Source organism: Camarhynchus parvulus, unplaced genomic scaffold (assembly GCF_901933205.1).
Source record: "Camarhynchus parvulus unplaced genomic scaffold, STF_HiC, whole genome shotgun sequence".
NCBI classification, from domain to species: Eukaryota; Metazoa; Chordata; class Aves; order Passeriformes; family Thraupidae; genus Camarhynchus; species Camarhynchus parvulus.
The window spans coordinates 10443-36816 of record NW_022148809.1 but is presented as its reverse complement, the minus strand read 5'-3'; the positions used below and the strand labels follow the sequence as shown (position 1 = coordinate 36816).

Genomic DNA, 26374 nt, shown 5'->3' with positions numbered 1-26374 from the left:
CCTCAGCTTTCCATGGATCCTCCTGATCCCACCTGGATCTTTCCAATCTCCTCATCCCACCTGGATCTTTCCATCCTCCTCATCCCACCTGGATCTCTCCATCCTCCCCATCCCACCAGGATCTTCCCAATCTCCTCATCCCATCTGGACCCTCCTCAGCTTTCCACAGATCCTCCTGATCCCACCTGGATCTTTCCAATCTCGAGATCCCACCAGGATCTTTCCAATCCCTTAAATCCATTCGGGATCTTTCCATCCTCTTCAGCTTTTCCGCCCTCCTCATCCCACCTGGATCTTCCCAATCTTCTCATCCCACCTGGATCTCTCCATCCTCCCCATCCCACCTGGATCTTCCCAATCTCCTCATCCCACCTGGATCTCTCCATCCTCCCCATCCCACAGGGATCTTTCCAATCTCCTCATCCCACTGGAGATTTTCCAGCCTCCTCAGCTCTCCATGGATGCTCCTCATCCCACCTGGGTCTTTCCAACCTCCCCATCCCACCTGGATCTTTCCATCCTCCTCATCCCACCTGGGTCTTTCCAATCTCCTGATCACATCTGGGTCTTTCCAATCTCCTCATCCCACCGGGATCTTCCCACTCTCCCAGCTTTCCAATCTCCTCATCCCACTGGGATCTTTCCATCCTCTTCAGCTTTTCCACCACCCTCGTCCTACCAGGATCTTTCCAACCTTCTCATCCCACCAGGATCTTTCCATCCTCTTCATCCAACCAAGACCCTTCTAATCTCCTCATCCCAACTGGGATCTTTCCATCCTCCCCATCCCATCTGGATCTTTCCAAATTTCTCATCCCACCAGGATCTTCCCCATCTCCCCATCCCACCTGGATCTTCCCCATCTCCCCATCCCACCTGGATCTTCCCACCCTCCACAGCTTTCCCACCGGGATCTGCCCCCAGAACTCCGGGCTCTCTCCCACCTTTTCCTTCTCCACCAGGGAGGGGATGAAGCTCCGTTTGTCCGCGGGCCGGTTGGTCACCGGGTGGATCCGCACCTCGTGAGTGAAGAAATCCACGGACGGCTGGAAAGACGGGAGCGCTCAGCCCCCAGCCCGCATTCCCGGAGGGAATTCCTCCCCTCGGGTATTCCTGATGGGAATTCCACCCCCAGGGCCTCACCTCCCGAATTCCAGGTGGGAATTCTGCCCCCAGCCCGCATTCCCGGAGGGAATTCCTCCCCTCGGGTATTCCTGATGGGAATTCCACCCCCAGGGCCTCACCTCCCCAATTCCAGGTGGGAATTCTGCCCCAGGACTGCCCCCTTCAGCATTCCTGGTGGGAATTCCACCCCTGGGACCTCCCCTCGGGCATTCCCGGCAGGAATTCCATGCCCAGGGCCTCCTCTTGGGGATTCCCAATGGGAATTCCTGCCCTAGGGCCTCACCTCCCACATTCCAGGTGGGAATTTGGCCCCGGGACCTCCCCTTTCAGCATTCCAGGTGGGAACTCCGCCCCATTCTCTGTGGGAATTCCATCCCTGGGGCCGTCCCATGGATATTCCCGGTGGGAATTCTGCCCCTGGGGGCCTCTCCATGGGTATTCTTGGTGGGAATTCCTCCTCATTCCCTCTGGGAATTCCATCCCTGGGGTTTCCCCATGGGAATTCTCGGAGGGAATCCCGCCCCATTCTCTTTGGGAATTCTATCCCTGGGGTCCCCTGGTTCAGTAAATCCCCCATCCTTTGGGAATCCCATCCCTGGGCCATGTTCGGAGGATCCCCCCATTCTCTTTTATCCCTGCCCATCTCAAGGAACACCATTCCCTTTGAATTCCATCCCTGGCCATGGCTTCTACGGCCTGGGAACCATCCGGGGCCCTGGCATCCTTGACCACCTGCCCGATCTGCGAACCCACCACTCCCGATCAAAACCTCCCCCCTTGGAATCATCGGGTTCCCGGAACTACAGGAACCCCTCTGGGAACATTGCCTGTTTTGACCATCCCTGGTCCGTGGAATCCGCCCTTTGAACACCTGGTTCCCCATGGGAATTCTCAGCAGGAATCCCGCCCCATTCCTTTGGGAATTCCATCCCTGGGGTTTCCCCATGGGAATTCTCGGAGGGAATCCGCCCCATTCCCTTTGGGAATCCCATCCCTGGGGTTTCCCCATGGGAATTCTCAGCAGGAATCCCGCCCCATTCCCTTCGGGAATCCCATCTCTGGGGCTGTCCCATGGACATTCCCTTTGAGAATTCCATCCCTGGGGTCTCCCCATGGGAATTCTCAGCAGGAATCCTGCCCTGGGGGTGTCCCATGGGAATTCTCAGCAGGAATCCCGCCCTGGGGCTGTCCCATGGGAATTCTCGGAGGGAATCCCACCCCATTCCCTTCGGGAATTCCATCCCTGGGGCCGTCCCATGGACATTCCCTTTGGGAATTCCATCCCTGGGGTTTCCCCACGGGAATTCTCGCAGGGAATCCCGCCCCATTCCCTTGGGAATTCCATCCCTGGGGCCGTCCCATGGACATTCCCTTTGGGAATTCCATCCCTGGGGTTTCCCCACGGGAATTCTCGAGGGAATCCCGCCCCATTCCCTTCGGGAATCCCATCCCGATCCCGCATTCCCGGCGCCGGGCGGGTGTCCGTCTGTCCCACCCACCTCGTAGGGGTCGGAGCTGACGTCGCCGAAGTGGCCCCGCTGCAGGCGCCGCACCAGTTCCAGCTGCTCCTCCGACAGAGCCACCTCCGCGCCCGTCTGGCGGTCCTGCACCGTGCGCCTGCCGCCGGACAGACGGACAGATGGACACGCGGATACGGACACAGGGGTGTAACACACTGGGATGGACACTAGGATGGACACTGGGACGGACACCAGGATGCGGGACACTGGGATGGACACAAGAATGGACACAGCGATGGACACTGGGAGGTGGGACAGGAATGGGGGACGCAGGGATGGACACAGGGATGGGGGACACGGAGATGGACAGCGGGATGGACAGCGGGATGGACAGTGGGATGGACACTGGGACGGACACTGGGATGGACACAGGATGGACGTGGGCACAAGAATGGACACAGCGATGGACACTGGGAGGTGGGACAGGGATGGGGGACACAGGGATGGACACAGGGATGGGGGACACCAGGATGGGGACACGGAGATGGACACAGGGATGGACAGCGGGATGGACAGCGGGATGGACAGCGGGATGGACACAGGATGGACGTGGGCACAAGAATGGACACAGCGATGGACACTGGGAGGTGGGACAGGAATGGGGGACGCAGGGATGGACACAGGGATGGGGGACACGGAGATGGACAGCGGGATGGACAGTGGGATGGACAGTGGGATGGACACTGGGATGGACACTGGGATGGACACTGGGATGGACGTGGGCACAAGAATGGACACAGCGATGGACACTGGGAGGTGGACAGCAGGGATGCGCCAGGGATGGACACAGGGATGGGGGACACGGAGATGGACAGGGATGGACAGCGGGATGGACACAGGGATGGACACAGGGATGGACACTGGGACGGACACTGGGATGGACACAGGATGGACGTGGGCACAAGAATGGACACAGCGATGGACACTGGGAGGTGGGACAGGGATGGGGGACACAGGGATGGACACAGGGATGGGGGACACCAGGATGGGGACACGGAGATGGACACAGGGATGGACAGCGGGATGGACAGCGGGATGGACAGCGGGATGGACACAGGGATGTGGGAAAGGGATGGACACAGGGATGGACACCAGGATATGGACACCAGGATATGGACATCAGAATCCTGGGATGGACACTGGAATCCCAGGATGGACACAGGGATGGACACAGGGATGTGGGACAGGGATGGACACCAGGATGTGGGACACTGGGATGGACACAGGGATGGACATCGGGATGGACACTGGGATGGACACCAGGATGTGGGACACTGGGATGGACACCAGGACAGACAGTGGGATGTGGGTCCCAATGGATGGACATCGGGATGGACATTGGAATGTGGGGCGGGGACAGACACAGGATGGACACAGGGATATGGACACCAGAATCCCAGGATGGACGCTGGGATGGACACCAGGATGGGGCACACAGGATGGACACTGGGATGTGGGACATGGGGATACGGACACCAGGATGGACAATGACATGGGGGACACAAGGATGGACATGGGGATATGGACATCGGAATCCTGGGATGGACACGGGATGGACACAGGCATGGACACGGGGATGGACACGGGGATGGACAGAGGGATGGACACAGGGATGGACACAGGGATGGGGGACATGGCGATGGGACCAGGACTGACACCGAGATATGGACACCGGGATGGGGGACACCAGGATGGACACAGAGATGGGGGACAGGGATGGACACACAGGGACAACAGGGACAGACGGCAGGGATGTGGGACACTGGGATGGACAGCAGGATGTGGACAGTGGGACGGACAGTGGGATGGACAGCGGGATGACAGCCGGATGGACAGTGGGCTGGACAGCGGGATGGACAGCGGAATGGACAGTGGGATGGACAGCGGGATGGACAGCGGGATGGACAGCGGGATGGACGCTGGGATGCGGGACACCGGGATGAACACTGGGATTCCGGGATACGGGACAGGATTCCCGGGATACGGGACAGGATTCCCGGGGTGGACAGGGATTTCCAGGACCAGGACAGGAATGGACACAGGGAGTCCTGGGATGGACATGGATTCCCAGGATGCAGAAGGAATTTCCCAGGACGCAGCTGAGGATGGATGGGAGGGAGGGAGGGAGTCTCCGAGCCCCATCCCAAATCCACACATCCAGAATCACCCTGGAAAAACCTCAGGAAGGCTCCAGAGCTCCGAATTCTGGGAATTTTGGGAACTCCAATCCCACACAAGCCCCACGGTGCCGAGCACATCCACGGAATCACGGAATTCTTTGGGATTTTAAGGCTCGTCCCCATCCCATGGGACACCTCCCGCTATCCCAAGGGTTTTTCCCAGGAATCCCTCACCAGTATTCCGGGTTTTCCATCTTCTCCAGGAACAGGTCCAGCTCGTCCTTGCTCCTCAGGGGTTTGTAGATCTTCTTCCCGTCCAGGTCGTACCCGACATGCGGGAAATCCTGGTACCATTCCATGGGGATGTTCCCCACCGTGTTCCGGATGTCCTGGAGAGGAAAAAACACCGGGAAAAGGGTGAGGGGAGGGCAGGGAATTCCGGGGAATCCTTGGGGAAAAGGTGAGGGAATTCCAGGGAATCCTTGGAGATGCTTCCAGAGGAAAACACAGGGAAAAGGGTGAGGGAATTCCAGGGAATCCTTGGAGGAAAGGGTGAGGGAATTCCAGGGAATCCTTGGAGATGCTTCCAGAGGAAAACACAGGGAAAAGGGTGAGGGAATTCCAGGGAATCCTTGGAGGAAAGGGTGAGAGAATTCCAGGGAATCTCTGAAGGAAAGGGTGAGGGAATTCCAGGGAATCCTTGGAGAAAAGGGTGAGGGAATTCCAGGGAATTCTTGGAGGAAATGGTGAGGGAATTCCCTGGATTCTGGCTGCAATTCCATGGATTTTGGGGCTCCCTGTGGCCCCAGTCATCTCCTTCTCCCTGGTCGTGATTCCCTGGATTTTGCCTGCAATTCCATAGATTTTGGCTGCAATTCCATGGATTTTGGGACTCCCTGTGCCCCTGATCATCTCTGTGCCCCTGGCTGCGATTCCCTGGATTTTGCCTGCAATTCCATGGATTTTGGCCATGATCCCACGGATTTTGGCTGTGATCTCGTGGATTTTGGGACTCCCGTGCCCCCAACCTGCGCCCAGGACCATCTCCACATCCCTGGCTGCAATTCCATGGATTTTGGCTGTGGTCTCATGGATTTTGGGACTCCCTGTGCCCCTAACCTGCGCCCATGACCATCTCCCCATCCCTGGCTGCAATTCCATGGATTTTGGCTGTGATCTCATGGATTTTGGGACTCCCTGTGCCCCCAGCCTCTGCCCAGGACCATCTCCCCATCCCTGGCTGCAATTCCATGGATTTTAGCTGTGATCTCATGGATTCTGGCTGCGATCCCATGGATTCTGGCTGTGATCTCGTGGCTTTTGGGACTCCCTGTGCCCCCAGCCTGCGCCCAGGACCATCTCCACATCCCCGGCTGCAATTCCATGGATTTTGGCCATGATCCCACGGATTTTGGCCGTGATCTTGTGGATTTTGGGAGTCCCTGTGCCCCCAACCTGCGCCCATGACCACCTCCACATCCCTGGCTGCAATTCCATAGATTTTGGCTGCAATTCCATGGATTTTGGGACTCCCTGTGCCCCTGATCATCTCTGTGTCCCTGGCTGTGATTCCCTGGATTCTGCCTGCAATTCCATGGATTCTGGCTGTGATCCCACAGATTCTGGCTGTGATCCCGTGGATTTTGGGACTCCCCGTGCCCCCAACCTGCGCCCATGACCATCTCCCCATCCCTGGCTGCAATTCCATGGATTTTGGCTACGATCCCACGGATTTTGGCTGTGATCCCATGGATTTTGGGACTCCCTGTGCCCCCAGCCTCTGCCCAGGACCATCTCCCCATCCCTGGCTGCAATTCCCTGGATTTTGGCCACGATCCCACGGATTTTGGCTGCGATCCCACGGATTTTGGGACTCCCTGTGCCCCCAACCTGCGCCCATGACCATCTCCCCATCCCTGGCTGCAATTCCATGGATTTTGGCCACAATCTCACAGATTTTGGCTGTGATCTTGTGGCTTTTGGGACTCCCCATGCCCCCAGCCTCTGCCCAGGACCATCTCCCCATCCCTGGCTGCAATTCCATGGATTTTAGCTGTGATCTCATGGATTTTGGCTGCGATCCCACGGATTCTGGCTGTGATCTCGTGGCTTTTGGGACTCCCCGTGCCCCCAACCTGCGCCCATGACCACCTCCACACCCCCGGCTGCATTTCCACAGATTTTGGCTGCGATCCCACGGATTTTGGCCGCGACTCCGCAGACTTTGGCCGCGATCCCGCAGACTTTGGCCGCGATCCCGCAGATTTTGGCCGCGATCCCGCAGATTTTGGCCGCGATCCCGCGGGTTTCGGGACTCCCTGCGCCCCCAGCTCAGCTCGGACCCCCGCTCTGCCCCCGTGGCGATCGTTCCCCGCTCGGATCCGGCCTTTTCCCGGGAATGCTGCCGGGGAGGGGGAGGCAGGATCGCTCCCGGCGCTAAACGAAAGCAGATGGCTCCGGGAGCTTCCAGAGGGCCGGCGAGGGGATGACAGAGGTTGGGTTTCGGAAGCTGCCGAGACGGGGATTAAGTGCGGCAGCGCACGGAAGGTGCCGCGCTCCGGCCGGGAGTGAACCTCCCGCGCGGAGCAGCTCCTGGGAGGCGCCGCTGGAAAAGCGGGGGGGAGCTCAGGGAAAAGCTCAGGGAAAACCGGCCCTTCCTGGGGTTGTTTTTCCAGGTGGAAATGCTGGATTTCCTCAGGGATTTACCTGGAGTTTTGGGGGGTGGGATATAAGGCAGCTTGGAGCTGGGGGAATCCCCCCGGAGATTGCGTGGGGTGGATCCCGGGAATCCTGGCTGGGGAAGCAGGGGAATCCCGCGGGATCCCGGAGCCTTTCCAGGGGTTTTTTCTGGGAGAGCTGCAGAGGGGTTTGGGATGCAGCTGGAGGGATGGGAAACAGGGAATGGCTCCCCGTGGAAAATTGGGATTTTGGGATGGAATTCCCAGAGAATCCAGGGCTGCTCCAGGATCCCTGGGACATGCCGGAATATCGGGAATGGGACAGGGAATGACACCTGACACCTCTGGAATTCCCGCGCCCCCGATTCCCTCCTGGCTCTCCCCGGGCAGGGAATTCCAGCAGATCCCAGTGGTGGCTCCTCAAGGGTTAATTCCCAATTCTCTCCCGCCCCGGGAATGGGAAGGGGCCGGGGTGAATCCCAATTCCCAGCCGGAATCCGGCGGGAATGGGAAGGAGGGGGTTACAGGGATGGGGACAGCGCCAGCGGTGCCATCCCGGCATGGAAAATCCTCCGGGAATCCTCGGGGATCTCGGGATGGGATCACCGGGAATGTCGCGGGCAGCGAATTCCCTCGGTTCCAGCAGCTCCCGGAATTCCAGAGGGATCCCAGAGCCCTCCCCCCGGCAGCTCCGATGAACTTTGGGATTGGGACAAGGGAGTTCATGGGGAAAACAGGTTGGGGGCAGAAGGAAAACCGGGAAAGGAGCGGCGAGCTGCCCGGGAAAGCGGCGAAGGGGTTAAAGGCGGCCTGGAGGGTGAGCTCAGGTAGGCCGGGCCTGGGGCTCCCCTTCCCGAAGGCTCCTTTTCCAAGGAAGCCGGGCCCGGAGGAGGGGCCGGGCCGCCCATTCCCGCCGCTATAAAATCCCGCAATTCCAGCCCGCGGCTCCCGGAGGATGCGCACGTGCGCCGGGAGCGGCGGCGAGCCCGAAAACCGGGAATAAACCGGGATAAACCCCCGCCTCAAACCGGGATAAAAACCCCCAAACCCGGGATAAACCCGCGATCAAACCCCGCGGCCAGCGGGATAAAACCCGGACTAGCAGCGCGATAAAACCCCTAAAAAGCGGCATAAAAGCGGCACAAAAACCCCAAAACCCGGGATAGAAGCGGGACAAAAACCCCCAAAGCGGACCGGCGAGAGCCATGAGCGGCCGGAGCTGAGCATTCCCGGTTTCCCGGCGGCATTCCCGCGGCTTCTCCAGCCATGTCCTTCGCCATGCTGCGCTCGGCGCCGGGGCGCTTCCTGTACCCCGAGATCAGCGCGCTGTCCGAGGACGAGGAGAACAGCGAGAGCTCGGGCTCGGAGGAGAAGCCCTTCCACATGGAGGGCGACGCGTTCGGCATCAAGGGCGGCAAGCGGCGGCCCGGCAAGAGCCGCGGCAGGCTGGCGCGGGAGCCGCGGCAGCGGCACACGGCGAACGCCCGCGAGCGGGACCGCACCAACTCGGTGAACACGGCGTTCACGGCGCTGCGCACGCTCATCCCCACCGAGCCGGCCGACAGGAAACTCTCCAAGATCGAGACGCTGCGCCTCGCCTCCAGCTACATCTCGCACCTGGGCAACGTGCTGCTGCTCGGCGACGCGGGCGGCGGCGGGCAGCCGTGCCACGGAGCGGCGGCGGCGGCGGCAGCGCCCGCAACGGCAGCGGCGGCGGCGGCGGCGGCGGCGGCGGCGGCGTTCTGCTCCGCCGGGGCCGCGTCCCCGCCCGGCCGGGAGAGCGAGAGCGCCCAGCCCCGGCAGATCTGCACCTTCTGCCTCAGCAACCAGCGCAAAATGGTGAGTGATGGTGCCGGGAATAACGGGGTCCGGGATAGCGGGAATAACGGGATCCGGGACAGCGGGAATGCCACGGAGATAGAGGGAATAGGGAGCAGGACCGGGGTGCCCAGCCCCGGCAGATCTGCACCTTCTGCCTCAGCAACCAGCGCAAAATGGTGAGTGACGGTGCCGGGGATAACGGGAATAACGGGGTCCGGGATAGCGGGAATGGGGTCCGGGACAGCGGGAATGCCACGGGGATAGAGGGAATAGGGATCGGGGTGCCCAGCCCCGGCAGATCTGCACCTTCTGCCCCAGCGCAAAATGGTGAGTGGTGCCGGGGATAATGGGAATAATGGGAATATTGGGAATAATGGGGTCCGGGATAGCGGGAATGGGGTCCGAGATAGCGGGAATGGGGTCCAGGATAGCGGGAATGGGGTCCGGGATAGCAGGAATTCCGCAGGGATAGAGGGAATGGGGATTGGGATTTGGGAATTGCGGGATGCCCAGCCCCGGCAGATCTGCACCTTCTGCCTCAGCAACCAGCGCAAAATGGAGAGTTTGGGATAGAGGGAGTGGGGACCGGGATAGCGGGAATACTGGGAATGGGGAGCAGGATACCGGGAATGCTGCAGAGATAGAGGGAATGGGGAGCAGATTTGGGAATTGCGGGATGTTCAGCTCTGTCAGATCTGCACCTTCTGCCTCGGCAACCAGCGGAAGCTCGTGAGTCCGGGAGGGTTTGGGATGCAGGGAATGGGGACTGGGATACTGGGAATGGGATACTGGGATACTGAATACCGTGGGGATAGAGGGAAAGGTGGCCCGGGATTCGGGAATGAATCCCGCGGGGATAAAGGGGAACGGGGATTGGGATTTGGGAATGGGGGCTCCCAGGATGCGGGAATGCCTCGGGGAATGGGGACTGGGATTCGGGATAAAGGGGAATGGGGGCTCCCAGGATTCTGGATTCGGGCTGGGAACGAGGAGCTCCCGCACAGAGGCACCGCTGGGAGCCGAGGCTTCCCAAAAAAACGGCGATTCCCAGGCACGGGAGCTCCCAGCAATTCCCAAAAAAACGGCAATTCCCGATCCCAGGAGCTCCCAGCTTCCCAAAAAATGGCAAATCCCGGATTTATCCCGGTGTTTGTCCCTCCCCCGGGACGCAGGGAACTGCGTCCTGGGAATTCAGGAATGAATCCCGCAAGGAACGGAGTCCCGGCAATGCCAAGGGGATAAAGGGGATGGGGACCGGGATTTGGGATCTGGGCTGGGAATGATGAGCTCCTGTGCGGGGTGTCCTGGAAAAGTGGCAATTCCCGGGTTTATCCAGGAGAAAATTCTGTTTGTTCCGCTCCGAGGAGCAGGGGGAGGCAGGGAATTGTGTCCCGGGAATTCGGGAATGAATCCCGTGGGGATGTAGGGAATGGGGACTGGGAATTCGGGAATGAATCCTGTGGGGATTCAGGGAATTGTGTCCTGGGAATTCGGGAATGAATCCCGTGGGGATGTAGGGAATGGGGACTGGGAATTCGGGAATGAATCCCGTGGGGATTCAGGGAATTGTGTCCTGGGGGAATGAATCCGTGGGTGTAGGGAATGGGGACGGGGGTGAAGGAAAGAATCCCGTGGGGATTCAGGGAATTGTGTCCTGGGAATTCGGGAATGAATCCTGTGGGGATTCAGGGAATTGTGTGCTGGGAATTCGGGAATGAATCCCGTGGGGATTCAGGGAATTGTGTCCTGGGAATTCGGGAATGAATCCTGTGGGGATTCAGGGAATTGTGTCCTGGGATTTGGGATCCACACTGGGAAAAATGAGATCCCGTCCGGGGCTTCCCAAAAAAACGGTGAATCCTGCTTTATCCCACTAAATCCCAGGTTTATCCCAGCGATTCCCGGGTTTATCCCAGCAATTCCTGAGTTTATCCCAGCGATTCCCAGTTTATCCCATTCATTCCAGGGTTTATGCCAGCAACTCCCAGTTTTATCCTGGCAAGTCCCAGGTTTACCCCAGCGATTCCCAAGTTTATCCCAGTGATTCCCAGATTTATCTCAGCGATTCCCAGGTTTATCCCGGCGATTCCCAGGTTTACCCCAGTGATTCCCAGTTTATCCCAGTGATTCCCAGTTTATCCCAGTGATTCCCAGGTTTATCCCAGTGATTCCTGGGCTTATCCCAGTGATTTCCTGGGTTTACCCCAGCGATTCCTGGGTTTATCACCAGGTTTACCCCAGTGATTCCCAGTTCATCCCAGCGATTCCCAGGTTTATCCCAGCATTTGCCCACTCCTGGGATCACGGGGAGGGATGGGATGGGAGCAGGAACACCGAGGAGCTCCCACTTGGAGCTGGAGGCACAGCTCCAAAATCCATGAAACACAAAAAAATCAAAAACATGGAAAATGAAAACACAAAAATCATGGAAAAATCCACGGAAAATCCATGGAAAATCCATGGAAAAATCCACAAAAATCCATGGAAAATCCATGGAAAATCCACGGAAAATCCACAAAAAATCCATGGAAAAATCCACGGAAAATCCATGGAAAATCCATGGAAAAATCCACAAAAAATCCATGGAAAATCCATGGAAAATCCTCTCTGGAGTCACGGGAAAAGGGACGGGAGAGGAGCCGGGAATGGGCACCGGGAAGGGCCCTGGAAAAAGGGAGCAGAGACCGGGACACAGGACTGGGATTTGGGATCGGCTCCCAGTATTCCCAGTAACTCCACAATGGGGATCCCAGTCCCTGAGTGCCGGCATTCCCAGTTCCCAATCCCAGTGCTCCCAGTTCCCCCAGCGCCCCTGGATTTTGGGATTCCGTCTCCCGATTCCCTGGATTTTGGGATTCTCTGGATTTTGGGATTCCCCGGATTTTGGGATTCCCTCTCCCGATTCCCCGGATTTTGGGATTCCCTCTCCCAATTTCCCGGATTTTGAGATTCCCTCTCCCGATTCCCTGGATTTTGGGATTCCCTCTCCTGATTCCCTGGATTTTGGGATTCCCTCTCCTCTCCCGATTCCCTGGATTCTGGGATTCCCTCACCTCTCTCTCAATTCTCTGGATTTGGGGATCACCAAATTCTGGAGTTTTCCACCCAAACCATTCCCAAAGCCCAACAGTGCTGGGGTTTGGGAAAAATGGGAATTTGGGAAAAAAGGGGAATTTGGGAAAAGGGGAATTTGGGAGAAAGGGAGTTTGGGAAAAGGGGAATTTGGGAGAAAGGGAATTTCAGAAAAAAGGGAATTTGGGAAAAGGGGAATTTGGGAAAAGGGGAATTTAGGAAAAGGGGATTTGGGGAAAAGGCAATTTGGGAAAAGGGAATTTGGGAGAAAGGGGAATTTGGGAGAAGGGGAATTTGGGAAAAGGGGAATTTGGGAAAAGGGGATTTGGGGAAAAGGGAATTTGGGAAAAGGGAATTTGGGAAAAGGGAATTTAGGAAAAGGGGATTTGGGAGAAGAAGAATTTGGGAGAAAGAGAATTTGGGAAAAGGGGAATTTGGGAGAAAGGCGAATTTGGGAGAAGAGGAATTTGGGAGAAAGAGAATTTGGGAAAGGGGGAATTTGGGAGAAAGGGGAAATTGGGAAAAGGGAATTTGGGGAAAAGGGAATTTGGGGAAAAGGGAATTGGGAAAAGGGGAATTTGGGATCCCAGTTCATTCCAGTCGGGAATGGGATCCCAGCTCATTCTGGGCCCTTCCCAAGGCTCAGGAATCTGGGAATGCTCCAGCCAGGGAGGGACCCTAAATCCAATCCTACTCCAGCATTCCCAGGGATTTTTCCAGCCCTGGATTCTCTGGGAATTCCATCCCTGAGCCTCAGCATTCCCAAAGGGGAGAACTCCTTCCCAATATCCCAAGGAATCCATGGGAAGGCACTCCGGGAAGTGAGGGGTGCAGGGAAAAGGGGAAAACAATCCCAATAAATCCCCATCCCCAATTTCCCATCAATCCCAATAAATCCCCATCCCAAATTTCCCATCAATCCCAATAAATTCCCATCCCTAATTTTCCATCAATCCCAATAAATCCCCATCCCCAATTTTCCATCCATCCCTATAATTCCCCATCCCTAATTTCCCATCCATCCCAATAAATCCCCATCCCTAATTTCCCATCCATCCCAATAAATCCCCATCCCTAATTTCCCATCAATCCCAAGAATCCCCATCCCTAATTTTCCATCAATCCCAATAAATCCCCATCCCTAATTTTCCATCAATCCCAATAAATCCCCATCCCCAATTTTCCATCCATCCCTATAAATCCCCATCCCTAATTTTCCATCAATCCCAATAAATCCCCATCCCTAATTTCCCATCAATCCCAAGAATCCCCATCCCTAATTTTCCATCAATACCAATAAATCCCCATCACTAATTTTCCATCCATCCCAAGAATTCCCATCACCAGTTTTGGATCAATTCCTATAAAATCCCATCACCAATTTCCCATCGATCCCAATAAATCCTCATCATTGATTTTCCACTAATCCCCAAAATCACCATCACTAATTTTGGATCAATCCCAATAAATCCCCATCTTTGATTTTAAAATTCCTATAAATTCCCAGTGTCAGTTTGCCATCAATCCCAATAAATCCCCATCCCTAATTTTCCATCCATCCCAATAAATCCCCATCCCTAATTTCCCATCAATCCCAAGAATCCCCATCCCTAATTTTCCATCAATCCCAATAAATCCCCATCCCTAATTTGCCATCAATCCCAATAAATCCCCATCCCTAATTTTCCATCAATCCCAATAAATCCCCATCTTTGATTTTAAAATTCCTATAAATTCCCAGTGTCAGTTTGCCATCAATCCCAATAAATCCCCATCCCTAATTTCCCATCAATCCCAATAAATCCCCATCCCTAATTTCCCATCCATCCCAATAAATCCCCATCCCTAATTTCCATCAATCCCAATAAATCCCCATCCCTAATTTCCCATCCATCCCAATAAATCCCCATCCCTAATTTCCCATCAATCCCAAGAATCCCCATCCCTAATTTTCCATCAATACCAATAAATCCCCACCCCTAATTTTCCATCCATCCCAAGAATTCCCATCACCAGTTTTGGATCAATTCCTATAAAATCCCATCACCAATTTCCCATCGATCCCAATAAATCCTCATCATTGATTTTCCACTAATCCCCAAAATCACCATCACTAATTTTGGATCAATCCCAATAAATCCCCATCTTTGATTTTAAAATTCCTATAAATTCCCAGTGTCAGTTTGCCATCGATCCCAATAAATCCCCATCCCTAAATTTCCATCAATCCCAATAAATCCCCATCCCTAATTTTCCATCAATCCCAAGAATCCCCATCCCTAATTTTCCATCCATCCCAATAAATCCCCATCCCTAAATTTCCATCCATCCCAATAAATCCCCATCCCTAATTTCCCATCAATCCCAATAAATCCCCATCACTAATTTCCCATCAATCCCAATAAATCCCCATCCCTAATTTTCCATCAATCCCAAGAATCCCCATCCCTAATTTGCCATCCATCCCAATAAATCCCCATCCCTAATTTCCCATCAATCCCAATAAATCCCCATCCCTGGAGCTGGGATTAGAACTGGAGTCGGGGCTGGAATTAGGGTTGGAATTGGGATGGGAATTAGGGCTGGAATTAGAACTGGAATTTGGGGCTGGAATTGGGGCTGGAAATAGAATTAGAACTGGAATTTTAGAACTGGAATTAGGGCTGGAATTAGAACTGGAATTTGGGGCTGGAATTGGGGCTGGAAATAGAATTAGAACTGGAATTTTAGAACTGGAATTAGGGCCGGAATTAGAACTGGAATTCTAATTCCATTTCATTCGAACGCAATTAGAACTGGAATTGGGGCTGGAATCGGAACTGGAATCGGGGCTGGAATTGGGGCTGGAATTAGAATTAGAACTGCGATCAGGGCTGGAATTGGGGCTGGAATTGAGACTAGAATTAGAACTGGAATCGGGGCTGGAATCAGAACCGGAATCAGGGTTGGAATCAGGGCTGGAATTAGAACTGGAATCAGAATTGCAATTAGAACCGGAATTAGAAGTAGCATTAGAACTGGAATTGGGGCTGCAGTCAGGGCTGGAATGAGAACTGGAGTGAGAAATGAAATTAGAACTGGAATCAGGGCTGGAATTGGGGCTGGAATTGGGACTGGATTTGGGGCTGGAATTGGGGCTGGAATCAGAGCTGGAATCAGAGCTGGAATTGGGGCTGGAATTGGGGCTGGAATCAGAGCTGGAATTAGAGCTGGAATTAGAGCTGGAATTGGGGCTGGAATTGGGGCTGGAATTAGAGCTGGAATTAGAGCTGGAATTGGGGCTGGAATTGGGGCTGGAATTAGAGCTGGAATTAGAGCTGGAATTGGGGCTGGAATTGGGGCTGGATTTAGGGCTGGATTTGGAACTGGATTTAGGGCTGGAATCAGGGCTGGAATTAGAACTGGAATTAGAGCTGGAATTGGGGCTGGAAATAGAGCTGGAATTAGAACTGGAATTGGGGCTGGAATTAGAGCTGGAATTGGGGCTGGAATCAGAACTGGATTTAGGGCTGGAATTGGAGCTGGACCTGCCGCTCCCGATCCGTGCCGGGTTTTCTGGGGATGCGTTCCCGTGGATTTGGGGTTTATGGGGTGTGAAGGGAATCCCATCCCGCTCTGTGATCCCCGGGGTGTCGGACAAGGCCGAGGAAATGAGATCCAGACCCTCGGGAATGTTGGGAATGCCGGGATGGGAACGGCTCCCGGGCTTGGGGTCATCCCAGAGCTCCCATTCCCACCCCAAATCCCTTTGGGATCATCCCAGAGCTCCCATTCCCACCCCAAATCCTTTGGGATCATCCCAGAGCTCCCATTCCCACCCCAAATCCCTTTGGGATCATCCCAGGGCTCCCATTCCCACCCCAAATCCCTTGGGATCATCCCAGAATTTCCATTCCCACCCCAAATCCTTTGGGATCATCCCAGAATTTCCATTCCCACCCCAAATCCCTTTGGGATCATCCCAAAATTTCCATTCGCACACCAAATCCCTTTGGGATCATCCCAGAATTTCCATTCCCACCCCAAATCCTTTGGGATCATCCCAGGGCTCCCATTCCCACCCCAAATTCCTTTGGGATCATCCCAGGGCTCCCATTCTCGCCCCAAATCCCTTTGGGATCATCCCAAAATTTCCATTCGCACCCCAAATCCCTTTGGGATCATCCCAGAGCTCCCATTCCCACCCCAAATGCTTTGGGATCATCCCAGAGTTCCCATTCCCACCCCAAATCCCTTGGGATCATCCCAGAATTTCCATTCCCACCCCAAATCCTTTGGGATCATCCCAGAGCTCCCATTCCCACCCCAAATCCCTTTGGGATCATCCCAGAGCTCCCATTCCCACCCCAAATCCCTTTGGGATCATCCCAGGGCTCCCATTCTCACCCCAAATCCTTTGGGATCATCCCAAAATTTCCATTCGCACACCAAATCCCTTTGGGATCATCCCAGAATTTCCATTCCCACCCCAAATCCTTTGGGATCATCCCAGAATTTCCACTCCCACCCCAAACTCGGCTTTTCCGTGGGTGGGAGCGCCTGATCCCATGGGAATGGGGTGGGATTTAGGGCCCTTCCCAAAGTGTGGGATCAGCTCCCTAAAATCCATCCTGCCCAAATAGTTCACCCTAAAATCCCGTTCCCATCCCAAAAATCCCTTAAATTCTCCTTCCGTCCCAAAGATCCTGAAAAATCCTTCTCCTCTCCCAAAAATCCGAAAAAAAAAAAAATCTCCCTAAAATCCTGTTCCCATCCCAAAAAATTCCTAAAATCCTCTTCCTGTTCCAAAAATCTTCTCCTGCCCCACAGATCCTAAAAAAATCCTCCCTAAAATCCTCTTCCCATCCCAAAAATCCCTAAAAAATCCTCTTCCCATCCCAAAAATCCCTAAAAATCCTGCCTAAAATCCTCTTCCCATCCCAAAAATCCCTAAAAACTCCTCCCTAAAATCCTCTTCCCATCCCAGAAATCCCTAAAATCCTCCTCCCATCCCAAAAATCCCTAAAAAATCCTCCCTAAAATCCTCCTCCCATCCCAAAAATCCTCCCTAAAATCCTCTTCCCATCCCAGAAATCCCTAAAATCCTCTTCCTGTCCCAAAGATCCCAAAAAATCCTCCCTAAAATCCTCCTCCCATCCCAAAAAAATCCCAAAACTGTGGCTCCAAGGAGTCTGATCCCAGTGCCATCCCATTCCCAGGAAAAGGAACAGGAAAATCGGGACGGGCTGAGCTGAGAGGGAATTTTGGGGGGAATTTGGGATCTGGGAACATCCCGGGGATTTTTGGGCTGAGCCTAAATCCCGGGAAAACTTAGGAGAAACCAATCCGGGGCGGTTTCCCAGCTGGAATCCGAGGGTTAAATGGGGAAAATTTGGGATAATTTGGGATAATCTGGGTGGGGATTGCGGCAGGAATTCCTTGGAATTCCCAGATGGGGAGAGAGGCCCTGGTGTTCCCAACGTCCCATCCCAGATCCCTGAGGAAGGGCTGAGCTTTCCCGGGATTTTCCACACTGGGCAGGGGTTGGGATCTGCTCGGATCCCCAAAAATTCCCAATGCAAGGCAGGAATTCCGGCTGGGGGAGCTCCAGGGCCAGGAAAAATTGGGATTCCCAACAGCGCCAAGGGGAATTCCGGGCTGGAATTTCGGGAGCCAGCAGAGAGCCGGGATCCAGAGAGGTTTTCCTGGGATCGGGGAGAGAGACTGAGGTGGGAAAATGGGAGAGGTGGGAAAGATCCTCGGGATCTTCGGGATCCTCTGGATCCTCGGGACCTTCGGGATCTTTGGGATGGGGAGGGAAGGGATGGGAGGGGGAATTGGGATAAAGGAATTCCCATCTGGAATGTTCTCAGAGGGAACTGTGATCCAGGGGGAAATCGAGGTCGGGAGGGGATTTGGGATAAAGGAATTCCCGCCTGGAATCCCCTCAGGATCCAGAGGGGAATCGGGATATGCAAGAAATCGGGATCCAGAGGGGATTCAGGAGAGAACTGGGATCCAGGGGAAAACTGGGATCCAGAGAGAATTTGGGAAATCCCGGGAAATGGGAAATGCCGGGAAATGGGAAACCACAGGAAACGCAAAATCCTGGGGAATGGGAAATCCTGGGAAATGGGAAATCCTGGGAAATGGGAAACCACAGGAAACGCAAATTCCTGGGAAATGGGAAATCCTGGGAAAGGGGAAACCACAGGAAACGCAAAATCCCGGGAAATGGGAAATGCTGGGAAACGGGAAATCCTGGGAAAGGGGAAATCCCAGGAATCGCAGGGAAAACCCCAGCACAGCTTCCAAAGGAAAGGATTTTCATTGAAAAATCCGGGATTCAGGTTCAGGGAGCAGAAATTCCATGAGATTCCCAAACCATCCAGAGCTGGGAGCTTCCCCGAGCCATTCCCGCTTTTCCCCAGGATGAGATCACTCAAATCCAGGTTTTCCATGGAAAAATCCCAGATTTAGGCACAGGGAGCAGGAATTCCATGGAATTCCCGAACCATCCAGAGCTGGGAGTTTCCCTGAGCCGTTCCTGCTTTTCCCCGGGACGGGTCGCTCCGAATCCAGGTTTTCCATGGAAAAATCCTGAATTTAGGTACAGAGAGAAGGAATTCCAGGAGATTCCCGAATCACCCCCGGAGCCATTCCCACTTTTCCCCCTTCAGAGCAGCGCCCAAATCCAGGTTTTCATGGAAAAATCCCGGATTTAGACACAGGGAGCAGGAATTCCATGGAATTCCCGAACCATCCAGAGCTGGGAGTTTCCCTGAGCCGTTCCCGCTTTTCCCCCTTCAGAGCAGCGCCCCAATCCAGGTTTTCCATGGAAAAATCCCGGATTTAGGCACAGGGAGCAGGAATTCCACGGGATTCCCGAACCACCCCGGAGCCGTTCCCGCTTTTCCCCCCTTCAGAGCACTCCCAAATCCAGGTTTCGGAGGAAAAATCCCGGATTTAGGCACAGGGAGCAAGAATTCCGTGGAATTCCCGAACCATCCAGACGCTCCGGGAGTTTCCCTGAGCGTTCCTGATTTTTCCTGGGATGGGGTGCGCTCAGAATCCAGGTTTTCCCTCGAAAAATCCGGAATATAGGTACAGAGGGAAGGAATTGGAACGGAGATTCCTGAAGCATGGGGATGGAAAGGGGAATGTTCCCCCCAACAGGGAGGCGCCCAAATCCAGGATTGGCATGGAAAAATCCCGGATAGGACAAAGGGGAAGGATGGATGGAATTCCACGGAATCGGAACCATCCAAAGCTGGGAGTTTACTGAAAAGCGTACCGTTTGCCATGCAAAGCGCGAATCAGGTTTCCCGGAAAAATCGGATTTAGGCAAAGGGAGCAGGATTCCCGGGATCGGAAAACGGAACGGGATCCCCTTTAAAAATGGGGATGCGAAACCCGGAATGGGATCCCGAAAAAGGGACAGGGAAACGGGGAATGGGATCCCAAAAAATGGGAATGGGGGAGCGGACTAACGTTTGGCAACGGCGGATGAGAACCGGGGAATTGATCCCAAAAAATGGGCTGGAAAATGGGAATGGGCTCCCCTTTTCCCTCCCTCCCCACCACCCCAAAAACGGGGGGAACAATGGAAAATGGGAATGGGATCCCAAAATGGGACGGGGAAAGGGCAGGATGGGATGGAAAAGGGAATGGGATCCCAAAAACGGGATGGAAAACGGGAATGGGATCCCCAAAAATGGGGATAGGGAAAAGGGGAAGGATCCCGGGATGGAAAACAGGAATGGGATCTTAAAAAATGGGGATGGAAAACGGGAATGGGATCCCGAAAAATGGGATAGGGAAAAGGGGATTGGGATCCCAAAAAATGGGACAGGGGAAAGGGGAAGGATGGGATGGAAAACGGGAATGGATCCCGAAAAATGGGGATGGAAAACGGGAATGGGATCCCGAAAAACGGGGATGGAAAATGGGAATGGGATCCTGAAAAATGGGGATGGAAAACGGGAATGGGATCCCGAAAAATGGGACAGGGAAAAGGGGAAGGATGGGATGGAAAACGGGAATGGGATCCCGAAAACGGGGATAGAAAACGGGAATGGGATCCCAAAAAATGGGGATGGAAAATGGGAATGGGATCCCCAAAAATGGGAATGGGGAAGAGGGGAAAGGTTTGGGATGGGGATGGAAAACGGGAATGGGATCCCAAAAAACAGGGATGGAAAACGGGAATGGGATCCCGAAAAATGGGGATGGAAAATGGGAATGGGATCCCAAAAATGGGAAGGGAAAAGGGAAGGATGGGGGAAAAGGGTTTGGGATCCCAAAAAGGGGATGGAAAACGGGAATGGGATCCCAAAAAATAGGGATGGAAAACGGGAATGGGATCCCCAAAAATGGGGATGGAAAACGGGAATGGGATCCCAAAAAACGGGGATGGAAAATAGGAATGGGATCCCAAAAATGGGGATGGAAAACGGGAATGGGATCCCGAAAAATGGGATGGAAAAGGGAATGGGATCCCAAAAATGGGACAGGGAAAAGGGGAAGGATGGGATGGAAAACGGGAATGGGATCCCGAAAATGGGGATGGAAAATGGGAATGGGATCCCAAAAAACGGGGATGGAAAATGGGAATGGGATCCCAAAAAGAAAATGGGGAATGGCCAAAAAGGGATGGAAAATGGAATGGGATCCCAAAATGGGAGGGAAGGAAATGGAATGGATCCCAAAACGGGGATGGAAAATGGGAATGGGATCCTGAAAAATGGGATGGGATGGAAAAGGGGACGAATGGGATACGGAAAAATGGGAGGATGGGAGGAAAAGGGGAAGGATGGGATGGAAAACGGGAATGGGATCCCGAAAAATGGGGATGGAAAATGGGAATGGGATCCCGAAAAATGGGATAGGGAAAAGGGGAAGGATGAGATGGAAAACGGGAATGGGATCCCGAAAAATGGGATAGGGAAAAGGGGAAGGATGAGATGGAAAACGGGAATGGGATCCCGAAAAATGGGGATGGAAAAGGGGAATGGGATCCCGAAAAATGGGGATGGAAAACGGGAATGGGATCCCCAAAAATGGGATAGGGAAAAGGGGAAGGATGGGATGGAAAACGGGAATGGGATCCCGAAAAATGGGGATGGAAAACGGGAATGGGATCCCGAAAAATGGGATAGGGAAAAGGGGAAGGATGGGATGGAAAACGGGAATGGGATCCGAGGGATGGAAAACAGGGAATGGGATCCCAAAAACGGGTGGAACAGGAATGGGATCTTAAAAGGAATGGAAGAACGGGAATGGGATCCCAAAAATGGGGAACGGGAATGGGATCCCCAAAAAGGGGACAGGGAAAAGGAGAATGGGATGAAAATGGGAATGGAAAGCGATGGAAAATGGGATTCGATCCGAAAAATGGGGATGGAAAATGGGAATGGGATCCCCAAAAACGGGGGGAAAACGGAATGGGAAAACGGGGAAGGAAATGGGATGGATCCCCAAAAAACGGGGATGGAAAATGGTAATTGGATCCCGAAAAGCGGGGATGGAAAATGGGAATGGGATCCCCAAAAAACGGGGATGGAAAACGGGGAAAGTTTTGGGAGGGGGCAGGGATTGGGAACTGGGAATGGGAGAATCCCAGAAAACGGGGATGGAAAATGGGGAGGGATATTGGGAGGGTACGGTTATACTGGGGACGGTACGGGGATGGTACGGTTATACTGGGGGTGGTACGGGTTATACTGGGGTGGTACTGGTTATACTGGGAGGGTACTGGGATGGTACTGGTTATACTGGGACGGTACTGGGATGGTACTGGTTATACTGGGGTGGTACTGGTTATACTGGGACGGTACTGGTTATACTGGGATGGTACTGGTCATACTGGGGTGGTAGTGGTTATACTGGGGCGGTACTGGTTATACTGGGATGGTACTGGTTATACTGGGATGGTACTGGGATGGTACTGGTCATACTGGGATGGTACTGGTTATACTGGGATGGTACTGGGACGGTACTGGTTATACTGGGATGGTACTGGTCATACTGGGACGGTACTGGGAGTGACAGTGGGGTACTGGTGGTGACAGGTGGTAGAGATGGGTGGCACTGGGGGCTATACTGGGGGTTATACTGGTTACACTGGGGGCTATACTGGGGGCTATACTGGTTACACTGGTTATACTGGTTTTACTGGTTACACTGGGGGCTATACTGGTTACACTGGGGGCTATACTGGTTATACTGGTTATACTGGGGGCTATACTGGTTACACTGGCGGTTATATTGGTTATACTGGGGGCTATACTGGTTATACTGAGGGTTATACTGGTTATACTGGGGGTTATACTGGGGGCTATACTGGTTACACTGGGGGCTATACTGGTTATACTGGTTACACTGGGGGTTACACTGGGGTTACACTGGTTACACTGGGGGTGACACTGGGATGGCACTGGTGGCACTGGGGGCGACACTGGGACGGCACTGGGGGTGACACTGGGATGGCACTGGGGGCTATACTGGGATGGCACTGGTGGCACTGGGGGCGACACTGGGATGGCACTGGGGGCTATACTGGGATGGCACTGGGACGGCACTGGGGGCGACACTGGGATGGCACTGGTGGCACTGGGGGCGACACTGGGACGGCACTGGGGGCTATACTGGGATGGCACTGGTGGCACTGGGGGCGACACTGGGACGGCACTGGGGGCGACACTGGGATGGCACTGGTGGCACTAGGGGCTATACTGGGACAGCACTGGGGGCTATAGTGGGATGGCACTGGTGGCACTAGGGGCTATACTGGGATGGCACTGGTGGCACTGGGGGCGACACTGGGACGGCACTGGGGGTGACTGGGGCACGGCAATCCCGGGATCGGGGCAGGGATTGGGAACAGCTCTGGTGGATCCGGGAGGATTCCTGGGAAGGGATCCCGGAGGATTCTCAGGAAGGGATCCTGGGAGGATTCCTGGGAAATGATCCCAGAAGGATTCCCTGGGAAGGGATCCCGGGAGGATTCCTGGGAAGGGATCCTGGGAGGATTCTCTGGAAGGGATCCCAGAAGGATTCCCTGGGAAAGGATCCCAGGAGGATTCCCTGGGAAGGGATTCTGGAAAGATTCCTGGGAAAGGATCCCAGAAGGATTTCCTGGGAAGGCATTCTGGAAGGATTCCCTGGGAAGGGATCCTGGGAGGATTCTCGGGAAGGGATCCCAGAAGGATTCCCGGGAAGGGATCCTGGGAGGATCTCCTGGGAAGGGATCCCGGAAAATTCCCTGGGAAGGGATCCTGGGAGGATTCTCGGGAAGGGATCCCAGAAGGATTCCCGGGAAGGGATCCTGGGAGGATTCTCAGGAAGGGATCCAGGAAAATTCCCTGGGAAAGGATCCAGGGAGGATTCCCTGGGAAGGGATCCTGGGAGGATTCCCTGGGAAGGGATCCTGGGAGGATTCTCAGGAAGGGATCCAGGAAAATTCCCTGGGAAAGGATCCTGGGAGGATTCCCCGGGAAGGGATCCCAGAAGGATTCCCTGGGAAGGGATCCAGGAAGGATTCCCTGGGAAGGGATCCCAGAGGATTCCCTGTGAAGGGGATTCCGCTGGGAAGGGGATCTTGGATGGATTCCGCTGGGAAGGGATCCCAGAAGGATTCCAGAATTCCCAATTCCAGGCTTGATCCCATCTCCTTTCCCTCCCACAGAGCAAAGACCGGGACAGGAAGACGGGACAGCTCCGGAGCTAGGCCGGGAATTCCAGCCGGGAATTCCAGCCGGGAATCCCAGCCGGGAATCCCAGCCCGAGCAGGGAAAGCCACGCTGGAAGATTCCAGAATCCAGGGACGTTTTCCTGCTGGATCCCACGGGAAGAGCGGCACCGACATTCCAGAGGATCCCACGGGACACAGAGGATGTGCCGGAATTCCGGGAGATCCGGGGAATGTGGAGCCGCTCCGGGAATCCTCGGGAATTCCTGCCCTGGGATCCTGGGTCACGGAACACTTGGATCTTTGGGAGCCGCTCCGGGAATCCTCGGGAATTCCTGCCCTGGGATTCTGGATCATGGAACATTTGGATCTCCGGGGTTTGCTCCGGGAATCCTCAGGAATTCCTGTCCCAAGATTCCAGATAACAGAACTCCAGGAGTTCCTGGAAATTCCCCGCCCCAGGATTCTGGATCATGGAACACTTGGATAACTCGGATGCTTGGGAATTCCCGCCCCGGGATCCTGATCACAGAGCGCTTGGATCTCTGGGATCCGCTCTGGGAATTCCTGCTCCGGGATTCTGGATCACAGAACACTTGGATCACTCGGATCTGCTCCGGGAATCCTTGGGAATTCCTGCCCTGGGATTCAGGATCACGGAACACCGGGATCACTCAGATCTGCTCCGGGAATCCTCGGGAATTCCTGCCCTGGGATTCAGGATCACGGAACACTTGGATCACTCGGATCCTTGGGAATTCCTGTCCTGGGATCCTGATCACGGAGCGCTTGGATCTCCTGGATCCACTTGGGAATCCCTGGGAGTCCCTGTCCCTCATGGAACATTGGGGTCTCTCAGATCCATTCCAAGAATCCTTGGGAATCCCTGGGAATCCCTGGCCCGGGATTCCTCCTCATGGAACACTTGGATCTCCTGGATCCACTCCAGGAATTCCTGGGATCTCGCGGACACTCGTGGAGCTTTTGGCTCTCCCAGAGCCACTTCCCGGATCCACTTCCTGCTTGGAGCCGCTTGATCTTGGAACTGATCCTGGGGGGACCAATCCCTGAACTGATCCCAGAACTGATCCTGGAATTAATCCTGGAACTGATCCTGGAATTATTAATCCCAGAACCGATCCCTGAACTGATCCCTGAACGGATCCCAGCACCGATCCCTGAGCGCGGGATGCAGGGGCTGCGTTTTTTGGGAATTATCAATCACATGCTGGAATTTCATGTTGTTGATGTGGGAATTAATTAAATCCGGATTTTGTGTCATTAATCGAGAATCTGGGTCATGATCCTTGAGGGAATTCTTTCCTTTTCCCTTTCCCCTTTCCCATTCCTCTTCTCCCATTCCCATTTTCCCATTTCCCATTTTCCCTTTCCCCATTTTTCCTTTTTCCCTTTCCCTTCTCCTTTCCCCCTTTCCCTTCCCCTTTTTCTTTTCTTTTCCTTTCCCTTTCCTCTTCTCCCTTTCCTTGTCCCTGTCCCCTTTTCCCATTTTTCCTTTCCCCTTTCCCTTTTCCCTTTCTCTTTCCCCGTTTTCCCTGTTCCTTCTCCTTTTCCCTTTTCCTTTCCCCTCGTCCCTTTCCCTTTTCACAGTCCCTTCTCCATTCCTTTTCCCCTATTCCCTTTTCCCCTATTCCCATTTTCCTTTCCTTTCCCATTTTCCTTTCCCATTTTCCTTTCCCATTTTCCTTTCCTTTCCCTTCCCCTTTCCTTTCCTTTCCTTTTCCTTTCCCTTTCCTTTCCTTTCCTTTCCTTCCCTTTCCTTTCCTTTCCTTTCCTTTCCTTTCCTTTCCTTTCCTTTCCTTTCCTTTCCTTTCCTTTCCTTTCCTTTCCTTTCCTTTCCTTTCCTTTCCTTTCCTTTCCTTTCCCTTCCCTTCCCTTCCCTTCCCTTCCCTTCCCTTCCCTTCCCTTCCCTTCCCTTCCCTTCCCTTCCCTTCCCTTCCCTTCCCTTCCCTTCCCTTCCCCTTTTCCCTTTTCCCTTTTCCCTTTTCCCGGTTATTCCCAGCCACCACTGACATTCCCTGTGCCAGAAGGAGCAGGTAAAAACCAGGAATTTGGGAAATCCTGGGGAAATGAACCCCAGCACTTCCCGAACTTCCCCCTGCAGGATCCCAGAACAACGGGATGTTCCCAAATCCGGGATGTTTCTGTGTGCCAAAGGCACAGAAAGGGCAGGACGAGGGAAAGGTCCGGAATGTGGGGCACCAGGAGGGGGAGGAAAACTGGGATGGGCTCTGGGATTGGGATCAGAACTGGGATGGGCTCTGGGATCAGAACTGGGATGGGATTGGGATCTGAACTGGGATGGGCTCTGGGATTGGGATCAGAACTGGGATGGGCTCTGGGATCAGAACT

General features: G+C 54.2%; 2 protein-coding genes across 2 annotated transcripts in view; one reads left to right on the top strand and one right to left on the bottom strand.

Moving 5' to 3' along the window:
• Positions 1-9124, bottom strand: part of BOP1 (BOP1 ribosomal biogenesis factor) — a 28113-nt gene extending 18989 nt beyond the window's left edge. Inside the window, 4 exon segments of the mRNA XM_030970838.1 lie at positions 945-1046; positions 2625-2742; positions 5000-5154; positions 8638-9124. Of these exon segments, the coding sequence (XP_030826698.1) occupies positions 945-1046; positions 2625-2742; positions 5000-5154; positions 8638-8670 (408 nt within the window). The 5' untranslated portion in view covers positions 8671-9124.
• On the top strand, positions 8466-25270 carry SCX (scleraxis bHLH transcription factor). Its single transcript, XM_030970837.1, has 2 exons — positions 8466-9282; positions 24002-25270. The coding sequence occupies exons 1-2, from the start codon at positions 8710-8712 to the stop codon at positions 24041-24043; spliced, it is 615 nt and encodes a 204-aa protein (XP_030826697.1). The 5' UTR covers positions 8466-8709; the 3' UTR covers positions 24044-25270.
• Positions 25271-26374: the final 1104 nt, after the last annotated feature.